The sequence below is a fragment of the Bombina bombina genome, chromosome 3 (genome assembly GCF_027579735.1).
Source record: "Bombina bombina isolate aBomBom1 chromosome 3, aBomBom1.pri, whole genome shotgun sequence".
In the NCBI taxonomy this organism is placed as follows: Eukaryota; Metazoa; Chordata; class Amphibia; order Anura; family Bombinatoridae; genus Bombina; species Bombina bombina.
In genome coordinates, this window is record NC_069501.1 from 762,344,139 (window position 1) to 762,363,772 (window position 19,634).

Below are 19,634 nucleotides of genomic sequence, written 5' to 3' on the forward strand. Positions count from 1 at the left end.
TGTCGCTGGCTAAGGGTCTCTCTTGGCCATATGTTTCCAAGTGATCAGGTTCTCCACCTAAGCGGCACAGGATACCCCATCAATAATTCCACAGGCAGTAAGGATAGTTAGGTTCTCCGTCTTGCCCTTTTTTATAGTTCTAACGTCAGTCCTATGAATTTGACTTGCTTCCTCCGCGGGATGTGTTTCTTTGTCCTTTCATGAGTGGTGAAAGGTGGGTGGTGAGTGCTGGAGCCTCAGAATGGCACCGCTTTTATAGACATCTATGGAGGCATATGTATAAGTATCTTGTTCTGCTGGATCTGCTTCAGCGGGTTGGAACACCATCTTAGCGCGTGTTCAAGAGCATCTTGACATTCATCTAGGAGTCAGCCCACCTCCCTGCGGATAAATGCCATGGAATTGTATTGCAATTATGCAGTAGTTATCGTTTTTTGAAGAAAGTAAAATATAGCATTAATTATTTGACCGGTCTTGCACAAAATAGCGAACCTCTGTACAGCCCAGCCTAAGAACAAAGGCCAATATCGATATCAGAGTTCTCAGCTGTCCATGTTGCAGTCAAATAGCTCTCTTAGAAAATTGCTGCATTCAGCCGGTCTCAGCTCTCACGTAGGTTGCCATGAGGGTGGGAAAATGGCTGCTCCCAAGGACTCCGATCAGCAAGATTGACGTCAGAGCAATTAGGCTCCATCCACAGAGTATCCTTCTCTATAATATTAAGTATTTATAACTCCTGAGCCTATGGGTTCTTAATACTGGTGAAGCATATGAGCCTGAACAGTCGTAAAGCTTGTTTTTTTTGTATTAAATATAGCCGGAGCTGCCGCAATGTCTGACCGTTCAGTTCCAGAGCAACTCCCCCCCCCCCAGCCCCCACTGATTTTAATAAAATAAAACACAAATACTACCTTATTTACCACATGTAATTAAACTTTGTATTCCAAAATATTCAACAAGCATACGATCACTGGAAATTAGGTTTGTTTTATGTGGTTGTGCAATAAAGCTATATTTTTTTAATGTGAGGTTAGTGGGAAGCTACTTTAATGATAAGTCACTATCTTATTTAGGGTTTCCAGGTGTCCAGTATATAACCGGGAGGGGGGCACTCAGTGCAGTAGCCGGTGAAGCCATCTCCCTGAAAGAGTTTTTGCAGGTTGGGATGTCTGTATATATTTTTTATGTATAGGTATATACAGATATATATAGGAATATCTTTAAAATACATAGAACATATCCCCCTAGAGAGTCTTTTGTTTGCTCACAACATTTTACTTTCAACTTGTAATAGGAGTGCAAAAATAGGAGTGTGATTGATTTAACTTGCGTGGTGTTAGAGCTTATATTTTCGCGCCCCACTTGTAATCTAGGTCATAGTAATTTTGGGACCAATTATCTAAACCTCTCCAGATCAGACGTGGTTTTCATGCTGACCCTTGCAGTGGCTGCCATGGTTGAATATTTGTAAAAAAAAGGGGGCGTTCCCTGTGATTGGTGAGATGGCTCATATATAAAGTAATGCAGTTTGCTGTCAGGGGACACTTCGCTCCATAGAGTGAAGTTAGCAGGGAGGGGGGGGGGGGGGACACTTTAAAAATTAAATTTTGCAGGCAATATAAATAACATTACTTTGCTTTCTGCGTATAGCATCTTACATTTACTTATATTTTTGTATACATGTGTTTTACTTTTAGGGTATTAAGTATTTTAAGTGTTTTGAGTTAAGCTTGCAACCTTCTAACTGGCGGAAAAAAACTGTGAGATTTGCAGTGCAAAAACCTTTACAGTATTCCGCTGGAATTTGTGAAAGAATTTCATATACACCAGTGGAACTCCCATGTTTAGCCCATTTTTTATTTAAAACAACAATTACGCTTTGAATTTTGTACTTATAACTACAAATTTCATTGCTTGTTTGGAACATCAATTGTACTTAAATTACGATTTGCATTTTGCATATTTAATATGATTTATTGCTGTGTAATTTACATCCAAAATGTAAATTTTTATCAAATACGCTTTTTGCAAATCATTTTGTTACGATTTTTGATGCACCTTAACAATACAATTTTTTCCTGCATATTTTTATGTGAACGGTTCAATGATTTGTTTTGTATGATTTTTAAATTAAGGATTTAATAGTGCACTTTTGTAATATATACATCTCCTTCCCTTTATATAGTTAAGGTTCTTGCTCTGCTCCATTATACATGACACATAAAGACCTCTGACAGGAGGTTCCTCTTAATATATTAGTAATCAGTGCATAATATAGTATCATACAAATCTAAGAAAATATCACCAGTCTGTATATCTTTTCTAGATTCTTACCCAGTAAACAAATACATTTATTTAATTGGTCATATGCAATGATAATTTCAATTAAGTAATTATGCATAAGAAATAATGAAGTGTTAATATGATCTTAAGCATTTAGTATTAAACCTACAAATGTCAGACTTGTTGGGTAGTAATGTGCATCTATATTAAAATGGATTGACTGGAGGAAATACATATTTTTTTGTTTACAGTCAAGAAGTCATTCTCCAAGCAAACTCTTCAAACAAATATTTGACATTTCAGATTTAATATTGGTGGGGGGAAAAAAATCATATAATGAAGCTCTTCTTACCAGTAACAGGAAACTGTCAAGCCACGACCAGATATCAGCAGACTGTATACTGCCAAGCCAAGGTGTCTTATAGACACTTTCTACAGCTGTCACCGTTATATCTGTGACTGCTGGGTGACTCATTGCAAATGGCACACTGATCCACTGTAAAATAAGACAAAGTGCTATTAAGAATTTAGTAAAAATGGGCCCGGTTTTAAGCAAATTATGGTTGTTAAAGATAGATGTAAGTCTGTGGACCCCATTTTAAATATATTTGAGTTTACGGTACTAAAAGTTTATATTAAACTTGTCTGAATTGTTGTTTTTGTTTTCTATGGTATAGCAATGAATTTATATATTTTCAGGAAAACTTTTTTCTATAAAATTCAATATAAAAGAGACACTCATGTCAAAATTACACTTTAATGATTCAGATAGAGCACGCAATATTAAACAACTTTCCAATTTACTTCTATTAACAAAATGTGCACAGTCTTTTTATATGTATGCTTTTCGAGTCACCAGCTTCTACTGAGCATGTGCAAGAATTCACAGAATATATGTATGTGTACTTGTGATTGGCTGATGGCTGTCACATGATACAGGGGGAGTGGAAATATATATAACTTTGAAATTTGTCAGAAAATTTCTTACAAGAAACTGGTGTTTTTAATTATTTAAATGGGGGGTCTTTGGTGGGGTTTTTCCAAACCCTTTAGAGGAAGCAAAATTTACACTGTCGTAAATTAAAATATGGTAACTAATTTATACAACGATTCATGACTGTCTAATTTGTTGGAATGCGTGAAGTTAACAAATTCATATAATACTTTCAATGCCTAGATATTTTATTATGAACACATATGAACAACGAATATTCTAATTTTAATATTTAAACTGTATGCAAGTTTCATTGCTTGAACGTGATAGCTATGCACAACTGTCAAGAAATAAAGTCTTATTTCATTTATTTACTTGAATTAGATAAGTACTAGAAACTGTTTCAGGAAAGGGAGACTTACTGTTTTAGAAAGCATCTTTCAATATTGTATTACTGAAATGGTCTCATATATATATACATATATATATATATATATATATATATATATATATACAGTATATATATATATATATATATATACAGTATATATATATACAGTATATATATATATATATACAGTATATATATATATATATATATATATATATATATATATATGGTATAAAAGTGAAAATCAATAACAGATGACAAGCGCACAGATTAGGTCCCTATATGCAGTATGATATATATATATATTTATATACACTCTAATATGTATGACCATAAATTAAATCATACTAATATTTAATCCCTACGTAATTTCCTATATAGAAGTAGTTAGTTTCTTAAAAAGTCCAGTACTTTATTATGGCGATTAATAGAAGGTAATCTTCTTACTAGATATTACCTCAATCATATGAGGAAATGCATGCATTCATAGGAGGGTAGATACTCTCCTCCCAGGTTTTCACTCTAAAGTCACTTTGGACTGTATTCCCGTAGGTTTTAGTCCCAGCCTTGTTCGTGAACCCAGCTTACTTCCGTGGTTGGTAGATGTGCTCTGGAAACTTTCAACCTTTAATCTTTGATCCCTGTTGCTTAGTATCAACGCTACAGACACAACATATATCAGGTCCTCCTGGCCCCGAGTGCTGCTGGTAGATGTAGTTTTCCATTGTGAAAGTTTCTACCAAAGAATCTGGAGCACAAAAGAATCCGGAGCACATCTACCAACCACGGAATTAAGCTGGTTTTATAAACAAGGCTGGGACTAAAACCTTCCGAAATACAGTCCAAAGTGACCTTACAGTGAAAACCTGGGAGAAGAGTATCCACCCTCCTATGAACGCATACATTACCTCATATGATTGAGGTAATATCTGGTAAGAAGATTACCTTCTATTAATCACCATAGTACAGTACTGCACTTTTAAAGAAACAAACTATTTCTATTTAGGAAATTACGTAAAGGTTAAATATTAGTATGATTTAATTTATGGTCATACATATTAGAATGTATATATATCATAATGCATATAGGGATCTAATCTGTGCACTTTTCATCTCTTAAACAGTGGCTTTAGATAATTACACCAGGGAAATAGAAGGACTGCTGAGTATTCTTAAAGAATTTCACTAGCCCAGAGAGCTTTAGATAATCAGCCCCCTGGAGTCTAATTTGCTACATAACATTGTAATGAAATTAGGAGAAAGAGCCACTGACATGTATAGTAGTGCAATATTCATATACCACCAAAGATAGTTACACCAAAAGTCCCACACCTACAAAGACATTTACAGATCAACCAATGTAATATTGTGTTTACATGGCTACTACAGAAAATATTATTGCTTTGAATACCCTTAAATCCTTAGTAACAATATTTTGCACCTTTGTAATTACTGTGAAATTCCTTATTTTACTATCCACTGAAAATTTGAAATGTAAGTTTGCATGCATTGTCTGAATTGGATGAGTGCAGTTTCAGTTGGGAATTTACAGTAAGCATTTTCTGAATCCAAAATGTAGAACTAATATCAAGCAGGAAGAACTTTGAGATAAATATAACATAAAGATGGAACTTACAGGACAGGAAACCTCAAAATTGATTTCATGATTTGGATAGAACATACAGTTTTAAACAACTTTCCAATTTACTTTTATAAAATTTGCTTAATTATCTTGTTATCCTTTGCTGAAGAAACAATGTTGCACTGCTGGCAGCTAGATGAACACATGTGACGTCAGTGCTTTATATACCAACATTGACCATAACTTGGGTATTAAAGCTATAGAATCTTATCTCAAAATGGATGCCAATATGACAGATAAACAAGGAAAATTTATTTTGGACTGTAAATATTTCATTGTAAATAAAAATTATTTTAAATTAGAGGATAATTTTTAAGTACAAATCAATGGGCACAAGGTTCACCCAGTTATGCAAATTTATTCATGGGTAATTTTGAAAACCAATTATTGGCAAAATTGTTGTGGGGTGCGAACCTTGTGCTCTATAGGCGTTTCATTGATGACATGTTTTTTATTTGGAAGGGAGACTTAGAGTTGCTAAACTTATTCATAGAGGATAGAAAGGGTATGATGAGAATAGAATGGAAAAAATAGCTGGTGAAATTAAGGATGTGGATAGGAAATACTACTCAAAAAGAGGATTAAAGTGGAAAATAAACGTAGGAATACAATTATGATTGATGTAAATATACCGTTAATAACCATTTATTCCTCTCAACATAAACTTTTTAAAGAAGTGGCTAATAGACATCGGCATCTTCTGTTAAAAGATCATTTACTAGGCCCTCATCTAGGAAAGAATCCAAGATTTATTTATAAAAAAGCACAGAATTTTAAGAACTTATTAGTACTAAGTGAATATAAAAAGAAGGATATATCAATGTTTAGTAAAGGAATTAAAGATCTTGAGGGAAATAAAATAGAGGGTTTTTTCCCTGTCATTCCTGCAAGTCATGCAAATTTAGTAATAAACTAAAGAGTATCAGATAACAAAAAACAGGAAGAGATTTTAAAATTAATGGAATAATCCGTAGCTCAGATGTAAATGTGATATATGCTATAAAATGTGACTGTAATTTAATATATTAAATTACCGCATTAGAAAACATATTCTAAGTATTGAACACCATAGACAAGATACTGCACTTTATAAACATTTCTATGAAGTACATCAGGGGAATGTTAGTAGTATGAAATTTTGGGGCATTAAAAAAGTACTGCCCGATGGAAGGAGATGGAACATGGAGAAAAAACTCCTACGCCAAGAAGCAGAACTGATATATAGCTTTGGGACCTTATATCCTGGAGGTCTTAATAGTGAATTAGATTTGAACCACTTAATCTTATAAAAAAATAATAAGAAAAAAGTTAAACAACTATGGAAATAATATAAATAAACTATGTAGATTATGTTAGTTACAACAATAACTTTAGAAGAACGCTCAAGTAATTGAGAAGTGTAGAAATTATATAGAATGTGTTTTAATTTGATATAATTGAGCTGCCAACTTCAGCCTGTGTGAACTGCTGCAAGCAGTGTCGGGAATCATAGGACTATACCAAGTGAGGTGGTAAGACCATTAAAACACCTAAAAACATGCAGGTACTATTTTCAATGTTGCCCATGGAATAAAACTTTGGAGAGCTAATGAGAACAAGCTATTAACCGATATTGGGGACTTGTAAATCAGTCAAATTTGGGATTAAATCACTGGTGAACACACTACTGCATTTATGCAGATACATCCCCCTGATATGTGAGAACTTTCACAGTAACGTGCGGATTGTGTTCTAAAGATATTAAGTATCATATGTAATAATACACTCAGAGTTAGAATATATACTTTGTGTAAAAAATGTATACTGCGTTTAAACACCTCTATATATTTTGTTGAATTTTTTTTTTACTGAACAAATAAGAATTAATTTTTACCTATGTGAATTCATTTTCGGCTAGATTACTTGTGGAAGACTTGTGGTGCTAACGCGCAGTATATGCTCACCGCTCACCTACAGTAACGCTGGTATTACATTTTTTTTTAAACACGGCGTTAGCCGGAAAAAAGTGAGCGGAGAGCAAAATTTAGCTCCACATCTCACCTCAATACCAGCGCTGCTTACGGTAGCGGTGAGCTGGCTAAACGTGCTCGTGCACGATTTCCCCATAGGAATCAATGGGGCTGATTCGGCAGAAAAAAAGTCTAACACCTGCAAAAAAGCAGCGTTCAGATCCTAACGCAGCCCCATTGATTCCTATGGGGAAATACATTTTATGTCTACACTTAACACCCTAACATAAACCCCGAGTCTAAACACCCCTAATCTTACACTTATTAACCCCTAATCTGCCGCCCCCCAACATCGCCGACACCTGCTTTATATTATTAACCCCTAATCTGCTGCTCCGGACACCGCTGCCACCTACATTATAGTTATGAACCCCTAATCTGTCGCCCCCAACATCGCCGACACCTACATTATAGTTATTAACCCCTAATCTGCCGCCCCCAACGTCGCCGCCACTATAATAAAGTTTTTAACCCCTTAACCTGTCTAACCCTAACCCTAACACCCCCTAACTTAAATATAATTTAAATAAATCTAAATAAAAATACTATTATTAAATAAATTATTCCTATTTAAAACTAAATACTTACCTATAAAATAAACCCTAAGATAGCTACAATATAAATAATAGTTACATTGTAGCTATCTTATGGATTATTTTTATTTTACAGGTAACTTTGTATTTATTTTAACTAGGTACAATAGTTATTAAATAGTTATTAACTATTTAATAACTTCCTAGTTAAAATAAATACAAATATACCTGTGAAATAAATCCTAACCTAAATTACAATTACACCTAACACTACACTATAATTAAATAAATTACCTAAATTAACTACAATTAATTACAATAAAATAAAATAAACTAAAGTACGAAAAAACCCCCACTAAATTACAGAAAATAATAAAATAATTACAATTTTATTAAACTAATTATACCTAATCTAATCCCCCTAATAAATAAAAAAGCCCCCCAAAATAAAAAAAAGCCCTACCCTATACTAAATTACAAATAGTCCTTAAAAGGGTTTTTGTGGGGCATTTCCCCAAAGTAATCAGCTCTTTTACCTGAAAAAAAAGACAATACCCCCCCAACATTAAAACCCACCACCCACACACCCAACCCTACTCTAAAACCCACCCAATACCCCCTTAATAAAACCTAACACTACCCCCTTGAAGATCACCCTACCTTGAGACGTCTTCAGGTTAGGTTTTATTAAGGGGGATTGGGTGGGTTTTAGAGTAGGGTTGGGTGTGTGGGTGGTGGGTTTTAATGTTGGGGGGTATTGTCTTTTTTTCAGGTAAAAGAGCTGATTACTTTGGGGCAATGCCCTGCAAAAAGCCCTTTTAAGGGCTATTTGTAATTTAGTATAGGGTAGGGCTTTTTTATTTTGGGGGGCTTTTTTAATTTATTAGGGGGATTAATTAGGTGTAATTAGTTTAATAAAATTGTAATTATTTTATTATTTTCTGTAATTTAGTGGGGGGGTTCGTACTTTAGTTTATTTTATTTAATTGTAATTAATTGTAGTTAATTTAGGTAATTTATTTAATTATAGTGTAGTGTTAGGTGTAATTGTAACTTAGGTTAGGATTTATTTTACAGGTATATTTGTATTTATTTTAACTAGGAAGTTATTACATAGTTAATAACTATTTAATAACTATTGTACCTAGTTAAAATAAATACAAAGTTGCCTGTAAAATAAAAATAAATCCTAAAATAGCTACAATGTAAATATTAGTTATATTGTAGCTAGCTTAGGGCTTATTTTATCGGTAAGTATTTAGTTTTAAATAGGAATAATTTAGTTAATTGTAGTAATTTTATTTAGATTATTTTAAATTAAATTTAAGTTAGGGTGGTGTTAGGGTTAGACTTAGATTTAGGGGGTAATAAATTTAATATAGTTGTGGCGACGCTGGGGGCGGCAGATTAGGGGTTAATAAATGTAGGTAGGTGTCGGCGATGTTAGGGACAGCAGATTAGGGAATAATAAAATGTAACTAATGTTTGCGAGGCGGGAGTGCGGCGGTTTAGGGGTTAATATATTTATTGAAGTGGCGGCGATATCCGGTCAGCAGATTAGGGGTAAAAAAATGTATTTAAGTGTTTGCGATGTGGGGGGGGGGGGGCTCGATTTAGGGGTTAATAGGTAGTTTATGGGTGTTAGTGTACTTTTTAGCACTTTAGTTAAGAGGTTTATGTTATGGCGTTAGCCCATAAAACTCTTAACTACTGACTTTTAAATGCGTTAGGAGTCTTGACAGGAGAGGGTCTACCGCTCACTTTTTCCAAGACTCGTAATACCGGCGTTATGCAAGTCCCATTAAAAGATAGGATACGCAATTTACGTAAGTGGATTTGCGGTATGCTTGAGTCGTGGAAAAAGAGTGAGCGGTACACCTGTACCTGCCAGACTCGTAATACCAGCGGGCATTAAAAAGCAGCGTTGGGACCTCTCAACACTGCTTTTTAAGGCTAACACAAGACTCGTAATCTAGGCGATTGTTTTTAATGTATAACAGCTACTATTAGTTTGTTTTAAGATTTAAGTCAATATAGATGTATGTGACACCGGTGTCATTAGATTTTTAACTAGGACTGTTCTCTATATTATTCATTGTGCAATAAAATATTGGGCAATAAAATATTGATTATCAGCAAGCAGAATTATGTACATTCTTGTGTAAGATTAAATTAAATTAACCGGGTTTTAATACAATTTTCTAAAACAGTATCCATTTGTGAACAGACGGCCTTTGGCACCTCCCACAATCTTTTTCTATTGTATATTTGTTTAACTGTGTTACACCTTGTGAGAAGTGTAACTGGTGGGATAGGCTATTGCTGTTCTGACTTAGTTCCTAGACAAATCATATTAATTAGCTAAATGAACACATCTAGTTAGCCAATCAAGAGACAAATGTGTGCAGGGACCAATCAACAGCTAGCTCCCACTAGTGTAGGATACATGCATGTTCTTTTGCAACAAGGTATATCAAGAGAATGAAGCACATTTGAAAATAGAGGTGAATTTAAACGCATCTTAAAATGACATGATCTATCTGAATCAAGCAAGTTTAATTTTGACTTTCCTATTCTTTTAAACTTATTTTACTTGTACATGGTACAGTGAGTACTGCTGAGAATAGGTGATAAAGCTTTAGTGATCTCCATGGCAAGAAGAAATCTGATGATCATTGAGGGCATGGCTAGGATAATAAAGTCTCTAAATAGCTGTATTGCTCTGGCCTCAAATTAAATAATCTAAATCTGGGGCATGAATGTATTCAACAATACAGTTAAGTATATATATATATATATATATATATATATATATATATATACTGTATATATACACACACATAAGGACTAACAACAAGTTCTTTAATTCTGTAAATTGCTTCCATCCATTTCACAGATATACTTACCAAGCCAAAAAAGATGCAAAATAGTTGAACAACATCAGTATAGGCGACAGAGTACAATCCCCCAACAAGTGTATACATGGTGGCAATTAAAGCAGAAACTACCACTGAAATGTTTATATCAATATCCACTATCACACTTATTGTGGCACCTGAAAGGCAAAAAAATAGATTGATACATTAACTCTTAATTAGTTTTTCTTTGAAATTTCAAACTATTCTTGTTTGCTTGTGAAAACTATTTTTTTTTCCCTAAAAAGCTTGCCATGATTAACTTTCTTAAGATTAGTGATCAATGTTAAAACCACAGGATATAACTACCTGTACATGCTCAATGCAATAAAAATACTTAAAAATGTTTAATCAATTTATTTATTGCCAAACATCGCAAGAAACTGGAACAAACTGGAACATAAAACATGTTGGAGTGTATAAGTCAGTATACATAACATTAGCATTTTTTTATACCTCCAGCCCATATCTGATGAGTTTAAGAATTGTTGAATGTATGCAGAGTAGACAGTAATGCTGCTTAACAATGGTGATAATAATTTAACTTACTATATTTATTTTCAACTTTTATTGACAGCTGGAGCTATACTTTACTAGTTAGGGAACAGTTGTTGCTGATTGGCTACTGATCAGAATCACATTTTTAAACTGGACAATTTACACAACTAAAATATTATAACCAGAGTGTTCATTTAGTACTGAAATAAATAATTTGGACTTTTTAAACATTTGAATGATAAAATGAAGTAAAATAATATGAAATTGTTATGTGCACATTAGTCATTATTAGTTGAATGAAAAACTTTATTAAACATATTAGGCAGTCATCATTACTACTGGATAACTATTTTTTTACATGATTTTTGTTTCTGTATAGGTTTCTATATTTTTTTTGTATCTGTATAGGTTATTTTTTTGTATCTGTATAGGTTACAAAAGCCTCACAATACACCGCTTAAAAAAGCCAAAGAAAAGTCTGTTTCACATGTTATCCAATCCGATTGCAAGGAAACCTGATAGTCTGGTTATATCACATATGTAATGCGGACAGACTTACATCATAAATGGAAGCCAAATGTTGGAAGAACAGCTCTAAAAGTTATTGAACCTAACATTTATATACTAAATTGTAATTAAATTATTGAATAATAATCTGAAAAGTAACACCTCCAATTGCAATCTGTAAGAATTATATAGAAGTGATGTATACATAGTCAATAAAAAAAATCATAAATGGTGAGTAATTGATAATGTATTACTGATATGTAGAATAAGCAATTACAAATTGTTTTGCATAATTTTATATTTAACATGTTTTTTAATCTCTAAAGATTGACTGATCGTGATCTTAAATTAGGGTGACCAGACGTCCAGTTTTTAATAGGGAGGTGCTTGTTTTAAGACACTAAACCTTTGTTCCCAGAACTCTTTTTGATGGAATGTTCCGTTTTTTTTTTGTTTTTTTTTAAATATAATTTTTATTGAGACTTTTAGACAGTACAACTGGTAATCATGTTCAAACACAGCAATAGCAAAGAAATAGACACATATAGACCATTCTGAGCATTCCAATGTATACATGTACATTTAAAGTATACCAAGTAGGAAGTAAATTGATATCCTGGGTATGAGTGGTCATAAATTGAGTATTTTGATCTATAAGAAATTTTTATGCAAAGATGATATATTTGGGGTCAGATGAAACTTATAAGGTAGATATATGAGATCAGTTGTGTTGAACTAGCTAACCTGAGGTCTCAGTGTTTTAATACATAAATATAGACACCTGTGAGATCAAAGGCCACTTTTAGACCACATAAAGTCATAGTGTTATGGAGGCGAATTTATGCAATATATAGGATGGTCAGCGGGCAAGAGCCATTCTGAAGTATTTATTGGGTAATTTGGGGTGTAAAAAAAATACTGATGGAGGAGTATAATAGATAATGGTAGAGGGTAGCTATACACATGGAGAGTGAGAGATAGAGAGAGTAAATTTAAGTATTAAAGGCATTATAAAGGGAACTAGAGGATCATGGGAATTTTCTGGAGAATATTTCCTATATTCTTATGAGTCTCTATAAGAATGAGTGAAGGTACAGTAAGTACAGAATTACTAGATATTATCAGGCCAAAGCTATTACTACTAATATGAAACAGGCTTGGTCGAGGGATTTTGTTTCTGGGTTGTACCAAAATGAAAAAAAAAAAAGGTATAGGAGCTTGTGGGTGTATCTCAACCTAAAACATTAATGTAGTAAACGGATGTGTGGCTTCACACATAGTTGAAGCTATGAGAATAAAAGGTTAGTATTGGTTTGAGAAGAACAAAATAAGTATTATATATAATTACTATCTAGTGGGGTAAGTACTGGAGCTAGCTTGGGGAATATACTGCATTACATTGGGAATCAACATTCGACATGTGGTATTGTATGATTTAACCAGATTATATGTATATCTGCAGGTATATACCATCCAAAAAGATAACCCTAGTATGAAGATTAGAACCTATGCAAGAAAAATTATTAAGGTTGGCAACACCAATAACAATAAGCATTTATAGCATTTATAGCCCTGTAGAGAGCACACATTCTGGAATGCTGTTTATTTTCTGTAAACCTTGCATGTAAAAAAAACCTTCCAGATTTGATGTAATTGAGGAGCTAACCATACCTTAGCATGGGAGCAAGCAATATGGGGGTCAAATCCATACATAAGTGACAGCTATGCTATATACTGTGACTGGAGAAGCCTTCTGGAGGGATGTTGGTGTTAATACTGTATAACAGAGGGAACATGTATCTATCTGTGTGAATAGGGAATAATGGCCTACTATATGTTTGCAAGAATGTCAGCAGGTTTAACAGGATAGTAATAAGGATGGGGCTTTAGTATATACTAATCATGCCTGATTTATAAACTATATGAATCGTCTCACCTGTCAATGATGTTGCAGTTGGCAAACTACATATTAGAGACAAACTGATGTGCCATAAAGGATAAAAGAGTGCATACCGAGGGCATGCCAGTAGACATTACAAGTACTATTAGTGTGCAAAACTTATCTTTGCCCTTTTAACTGAGCAGAGGGATTCTTTTAAGTAATCAGAGAAACATAATTCCACTGTAATGCAGTCCTGGTCACCATATTCAAAATTATTATAATATATGGATATCTGTAGGTATATACCATCCAAAAGGAAAACCATGGTATGAAAATTAGAACATATACAAGAACAATTATTAAGGTTGGCAACACCATTACCAGTCAGATAATGGGTGGACACATTTCTAGTATCCACTTAGGTATGTTGAAAATATAAACAGAGGAGCTCAAGAATGAGCATTTCTATCAGTTCTAGTATTATAGAGAGAGCCCATTCTGGTGTGCTGTATATATTATGTAAACCTTGCATGTCAAAAAGGCCTAGATTTGGTGTAATTGAGCAACTAGCTAAACCTTAGTATGTGAAAAGAGCTATATGAGTGTCAGATCTACATATATGTAACAGCTATGTTATATACTGTGACATAAGAAATTGTCTGGAGGGATATTGATGTTAATACTGTATAACAAAGGGAGTATGTATCTACCAGTTTTAATATGTAGCTATGGCTCTACTATATGTTTGCAAGCAGGTCAGCAAGTTTAACAAGGTAATAAAAAGGATAGGGCTTTAGTATATACCATTCATGCCTAATTTCTAAACTATATCAGTCATCTCACCAGTCAGTGACATTACAGTTAACAAACTACATATTAGAGATCAACGGATGCTCTATACTGAGTAAAGGAATGCAAACCAGTAAACATAACAGGCACTATTAGTGTACTAAACTTATCTTTGCCCTTTTAACTGAGCAGGAGGGATCTCTCAAGCAATCAGGGGAACATAAGTCCACTATAATACAGTCCTGGTCGCCATAGTAATAGTGAACATATTCTTTAGCCAACTCCTGAGTAACTCATAGCCGCTACATCAAAATGTATGTCCGAGTCTTTACAAATCTGTGGCGGAGTGAGTCTGCTCATCAAAGCAAGAGCGCCCTTCCAGCTAACTGGGAACCACCACCACTGCAGCTCCGCCCGCACACTACTCCTACACATATGAGAACCATGGACAGGTTTCAAAGTTCGGTCACGGGAGCTGGCCGCACACCCGCCACCAAGAGCTGCATACAAGAAGGTACACATGGGCCCCACACTGTGCAATGCTGCAGAGGCTAAGGTAGGCAGAATGTATCGGGTCTGAACTGTTACTGTGGGGTTGTCCGACTTTGAGCTTGCGGAGGTGAAGTGCAAGTGTGAAGTCTCTAAAGGAGGTGCCGGGATCAGATTCATTAGCAGTAGGTTTGGGGGTGGCGGAGTTGCATCAATCTCCTGATGAGTTAATTTTTCAGCTTCTCCCTCCGCGTGGCCATGTTTGATGATCGCTGTGAGTTCCTGAAATCTCCTCTCTGCCTTAGCTTCAAGATCAGCTAAGAGTAAGTGTATAGTTGCGCAGTACTCCTCCATTATCAAGAAGTGATGAGATACTCCTATTTTACCTGGGGAGCCCAGGGCGGTCATGAGATACGCTTTTGTAAGGCCTCCTGATACCGCAAACAGTCTGACTTTTATGGCTCTAATCTTAGTGAACTCCCAAATGTTGGCTCAACTTATAACATTAAGGTTTACAAGCTGGATAAGCTGATTCTTCGATGTCACTGACTGTCTGAAGTAGAAATAATCGGTCTTTAACTAGAATTTTGTCAGGAGCCTTTAGATCTGCGACCGATCATGGCTGTTGCTCTGACACGCCCCAGGGATGTTCTGTTTTTTTATTATGACTGTTTAGTAGTTTTATTATATAAGCACAACACATGTGCTGGTATTATTTTATGTCTATTGCAGTGTAATGGCATGCAATATCTGCAGCTGCTAGCAGCTCTGGACCCAGAGAACTACAGTTCACTGCATGCTGCAGTGGCGGACATGTGTAAAAAGAGGCAGGAGAAGTCTTTGTGTCTTTTTGATAATGTTTGATTGGGAGTGGGGGTGAGTGGCTTGTGAGCGACTTGATCTGCAGAGAGACCAATTGAATATCAAAGAGCAGTTGAACATTAGAGAGAGAGAGAGAGAGAAAAGGTACAAAATGAAAGGAACCTGGAAGTCCAGAAGAGATGAGTTCTGCCTTCTATAGAAAGTAATGAACCTCTCTGGGATACAAAATTTCACATGGGATAGAGAGAGGGTAACTGATATAAAGGTTCAGTTTGCATCAATTACAAAATTAACTGAAATGTTTTCACTACGATCTAACTTGCTTGTCAGGTTGCCAGGAATCAGAGACGAGAAGTGCAAAAATAATCACATCTTTATTAATAACAAAGAAATAATAAAAAGTTCACAAGTCAAATAACAAGCCAGGAGTCAAAGCCAGAGCTGGTAGTCAGACGAGCTGAGTCAGGAACCAGGAGGGACGTCAGACAGCCAGGTAATACACAGGAACAGGAAGTCACAAACAGGTCTGAGACAACGCAAGGGCAAAGCATACTGAACAGAGGCACTTTAAATAATAAGTGATGACATCACAATACTGAGACTGCAACCTATCTCACACGGATGATGTACACCAGTCCGGCCATAAGAGGGCATGCAGGAAATAAACAGCATCAGACACTCTGCACCAAATTCAGTAAGAGGTAAGTAAAATGGCTTCCAGCAGCACATGGCAAACAAAGCCGGGAAAAACAACCGTGACAGTACCTTCCCCTCAACGACCCCGCCCCTTCGGGAGGACAAAAGGCTTATTGGGGAAATGGGCATGGAAGGCACGGAGGAGGGCGGGAGCTTGAACATCAGATGAGGGAACCCATGAACGCTCCTCCGGACCGTAGCCCCTCCAGTGAACCAAATACTGTACACGGCCCCTGGACATACGAGAGTCAATAATGCTGCGATCAGCCTGGAACTTTTGGCGCTGCATAGAACGATGAAGGCAATCCTGAATCTGCACCCACGTGGAACGGAGTTGCCGGAGATGCTCCTCCAAAGCCGGATTACTCTGAGGCATGAATGAATCAGACAACAAGGATGGTTGAATCCCATAGTTCGCCATGAACGGGGATAACTGGGAGGAAGCATTAATAGCACTATTACAAGCGAACTCTGCCCAAGGTAACAGTTCAGACCAATTATTATGGTGATCTGAGACATAGCAACAGAGGAACTGTTCCAGAACTTGATTAGACCGTTCCGCAGCCCCATTAGATTGAAGTTGATAAGCCGAGGAGAATGAAAGCTGGATCCCCATTTGAGCACAATGGGAACGCCAAAATCTGGAGACAAACTGGCTACCCCAGTCCAAGACTATCTCCTTGGGTAACCCATGTAAACGGAAGACCTCCCGGGCAAAAATTGAAGCAAGCTCCTGATCGGTAGGGAGCTTCTTCAAGGGAATGCAATGTGAAATTTTAGAAAAACAGTCAACCACCATTAGGATAACAGTATTGCCACTGGAAACATGGAGCTCGACAATGAAGTCCATGGAAAGATGTGTGAAAGGATGCTCATCATTAGCAATAGGTTGAAGAAGACCCACAGGAAGACGTTGAGGAGTCTTATTCTGTGCACAGACTGAGCAGGAGGCAACATACGCAGCAACATCAGAAGGAAGACCTGGCCACCAGAATTGTCGAGTGACAGACCAAATCATTTGGTTCTTGCCCAGGTGACCTTCGGCTTTAGGATAGTGGTAAGTGTGCAATAGTTTAGTTAGAAGATTCTCAGGAATAAAGCACTTAACACTAGGTTTCTCAGGAGGTGCATTAGTTTGTGCAGCCAGGATCTCCTCCACCAAGGGAGAAGTCAAATTAGTATGTATGGTAGCCAAAATATGGTCAGGAGGTATAACTGGAATAGGTACAGACTCCTCCTTGGACAGAGGTGAAAATTGTCAAGAGAGGGCATCAGCCCTAACATTGTTACTACCAGGCAGGTAGGAGAGCACATAATTAAACTGAGACAAATATAGCGCCCATCTGGCCTGTCGGGGCAACAAACATTTTGCTTTTGATGGATAAGTCAAATTCTTGTGGTCAGTAAGAATGAGCACTGGTATGCTAGTACCCTTGAGAAGGTGCCTCTATTCCCTGAGTGCCAAAATTATAGCCAATAATTCCCTGTCGCAAATTTTATAATTGCACTCTGCCAGAGACAATTTCTTAGAGAAGAAACCGCATGGATGCAAGGAACCATCAGGTGTAGGACATTGAGACAAGAGGGCACCTACTCCAGTCTCAGACGCATCAACCTCAAGAATGAAAGGCAGGACAGGGTTAGGATAAGCCAGAACTGGAGTGGCAGCAAAGGCAAGCTTAAGACTCTCAAAAGCCTTATTGGCAGTAGGTGACCAATTGGAGTGGATCATTCTCCTTATGGGTCATGTCAGTGATAGGTTTGACCAAAAAGAAAAGTTTTTAATAAACTTCCTATAGTAATTGGCAAAGTCAAAAAAACGTTGAATAGAGCGAAGACCAACTGGGCGAGGCCACTGCAGGACTGCAGACAACTTGTCAGGATCCATGGAGAACCCTGCAACATAGATTACATAACCTAGGAAGGTTACTTGAGTCTGATTGAACTCACATTTCTCGAGTTTACAAAACAGGCCATTCTCACGTAATCTCTGAAGTACCCGTGTAACATCAGAAGGATGAGCCTCAAGAGTGGGTAAGTGTATGAGGATATCACCTAAGAGCACCAAAACACACTGTTGCAACATATCTTGCAGGACATCATTAATAAATTCCTGGAAAACAGCTGGAGCATTACATAGGCCAAAGGACATTACAAGATACTCATAATGCCCGCTCCTGGTGTTAAATGCTGTTTTCCATTTATGGCCCTCCTTAATCCTAACAAGATTGTATGTTCCTCACAAATCAAGTTTAGAAAAGACTGTAGCTCCCTTGAGGTGGTCAAAGAGTTCCGTAATGAGTGGAATATGGTAAGCATTCTTAATGGTAAGATGATTAAGACCCCTATAATCGATGCATGGTCTTAATTCGCCACCCTTTTTCTTCACAAAGAAGAAGCCAGCCCCTGCAGGAGAGCAGGATTTGTGGATGATCCCCCGTCACAGAGCATCGGCAACATACTCCTCCATAGCACAATTCTCCGCAACAGACAGAGGGTAAACCTGGCCCAAGGAGGAATGGCTCTGGGTTGCAGGTCTATGGCACAATCATAAGACCAGTGAGGAGGCAACGTACCGGCACGCACCTTGTCAAAAACGCCTAGGAACTCTTGGTACTCCTCTGGCAATTGAGATACCGAAGAAGTGCACAAGATTTTGACTGGTTTCTGAAGACAAGTGGAGATACATTGCAGGGACCATGACAACATTTTGGACCTGCGCCAGTCGAGACTGGGATTGTGCTTTTAGAGCCAGGGATAACCCAGAACAAACAGAAAATGCGAAGAGTTTATCACCTGAAACTGGAGGGTTTCAAAATGGAGAGCCCCAACAGCCATGGATAAACGAGCGGTTTCGTGAGTAACATGTGTGGGCTGAAGGGGCCTGCCATCAATGGCCTCAATAGCAAGCGGAATGGACCGAGTCAATACAGGAATGGAGTGCTTTGATACAAAAGCACTGTCAATAAAATAGCCTGCAGCACCGGAGTCAACAAGAGCCTGGGTGACTATGGAGGAGACCACCCAGGAAAGGACAACCATGACCAAAGGTTTCTCTTTAGCATTTCCGGGGATGAGGATAAACCACCCAAGGTCTGCCCCAGACAGGACCTTAGGTGCAAGCGTTTCCCAGCCATGTATGACAAGACTTTAAAAGGTGGCCCTGTAACCCACAATAAAGGCAGAGCCCCTCCCTCCTCCTAAAGGCCCTCTCTGCCACGGAGAGATGCGTGAATCCCAACTG

At 36.8% G+C, this 19,634-nt stretch overlaps 1 protein-coding gene across 1 annotated transcript in view; it reads right to left on the reverse strand.

Moving 5' to 3' along the window:
- SLC5A7 (solute carrier family 5 member 7) overlaps positions 1 to 19,634 on the reverse strand; it is a 128,090-nt gene that overhangs the window by 77,916 nt on the left and 30,540 nt on the right. The window contains exons 4-5 of the mRNA XM_053704883.1: positions 10,699 to 10,847; positions 2,636 to 2,779 (exon numbers count right to left, since the gene is read on the reverse strand). Coding sequence (XP_053560858.1) covers positions 2,636 to 2,779; positions 10,699 to 10,847 — 293 coding nt within the window. The remainder of the gene's footprint in view (positions 1 to 2,635; positions 2,780 to 10,698; positions 10,848 to 19,634) is intronic.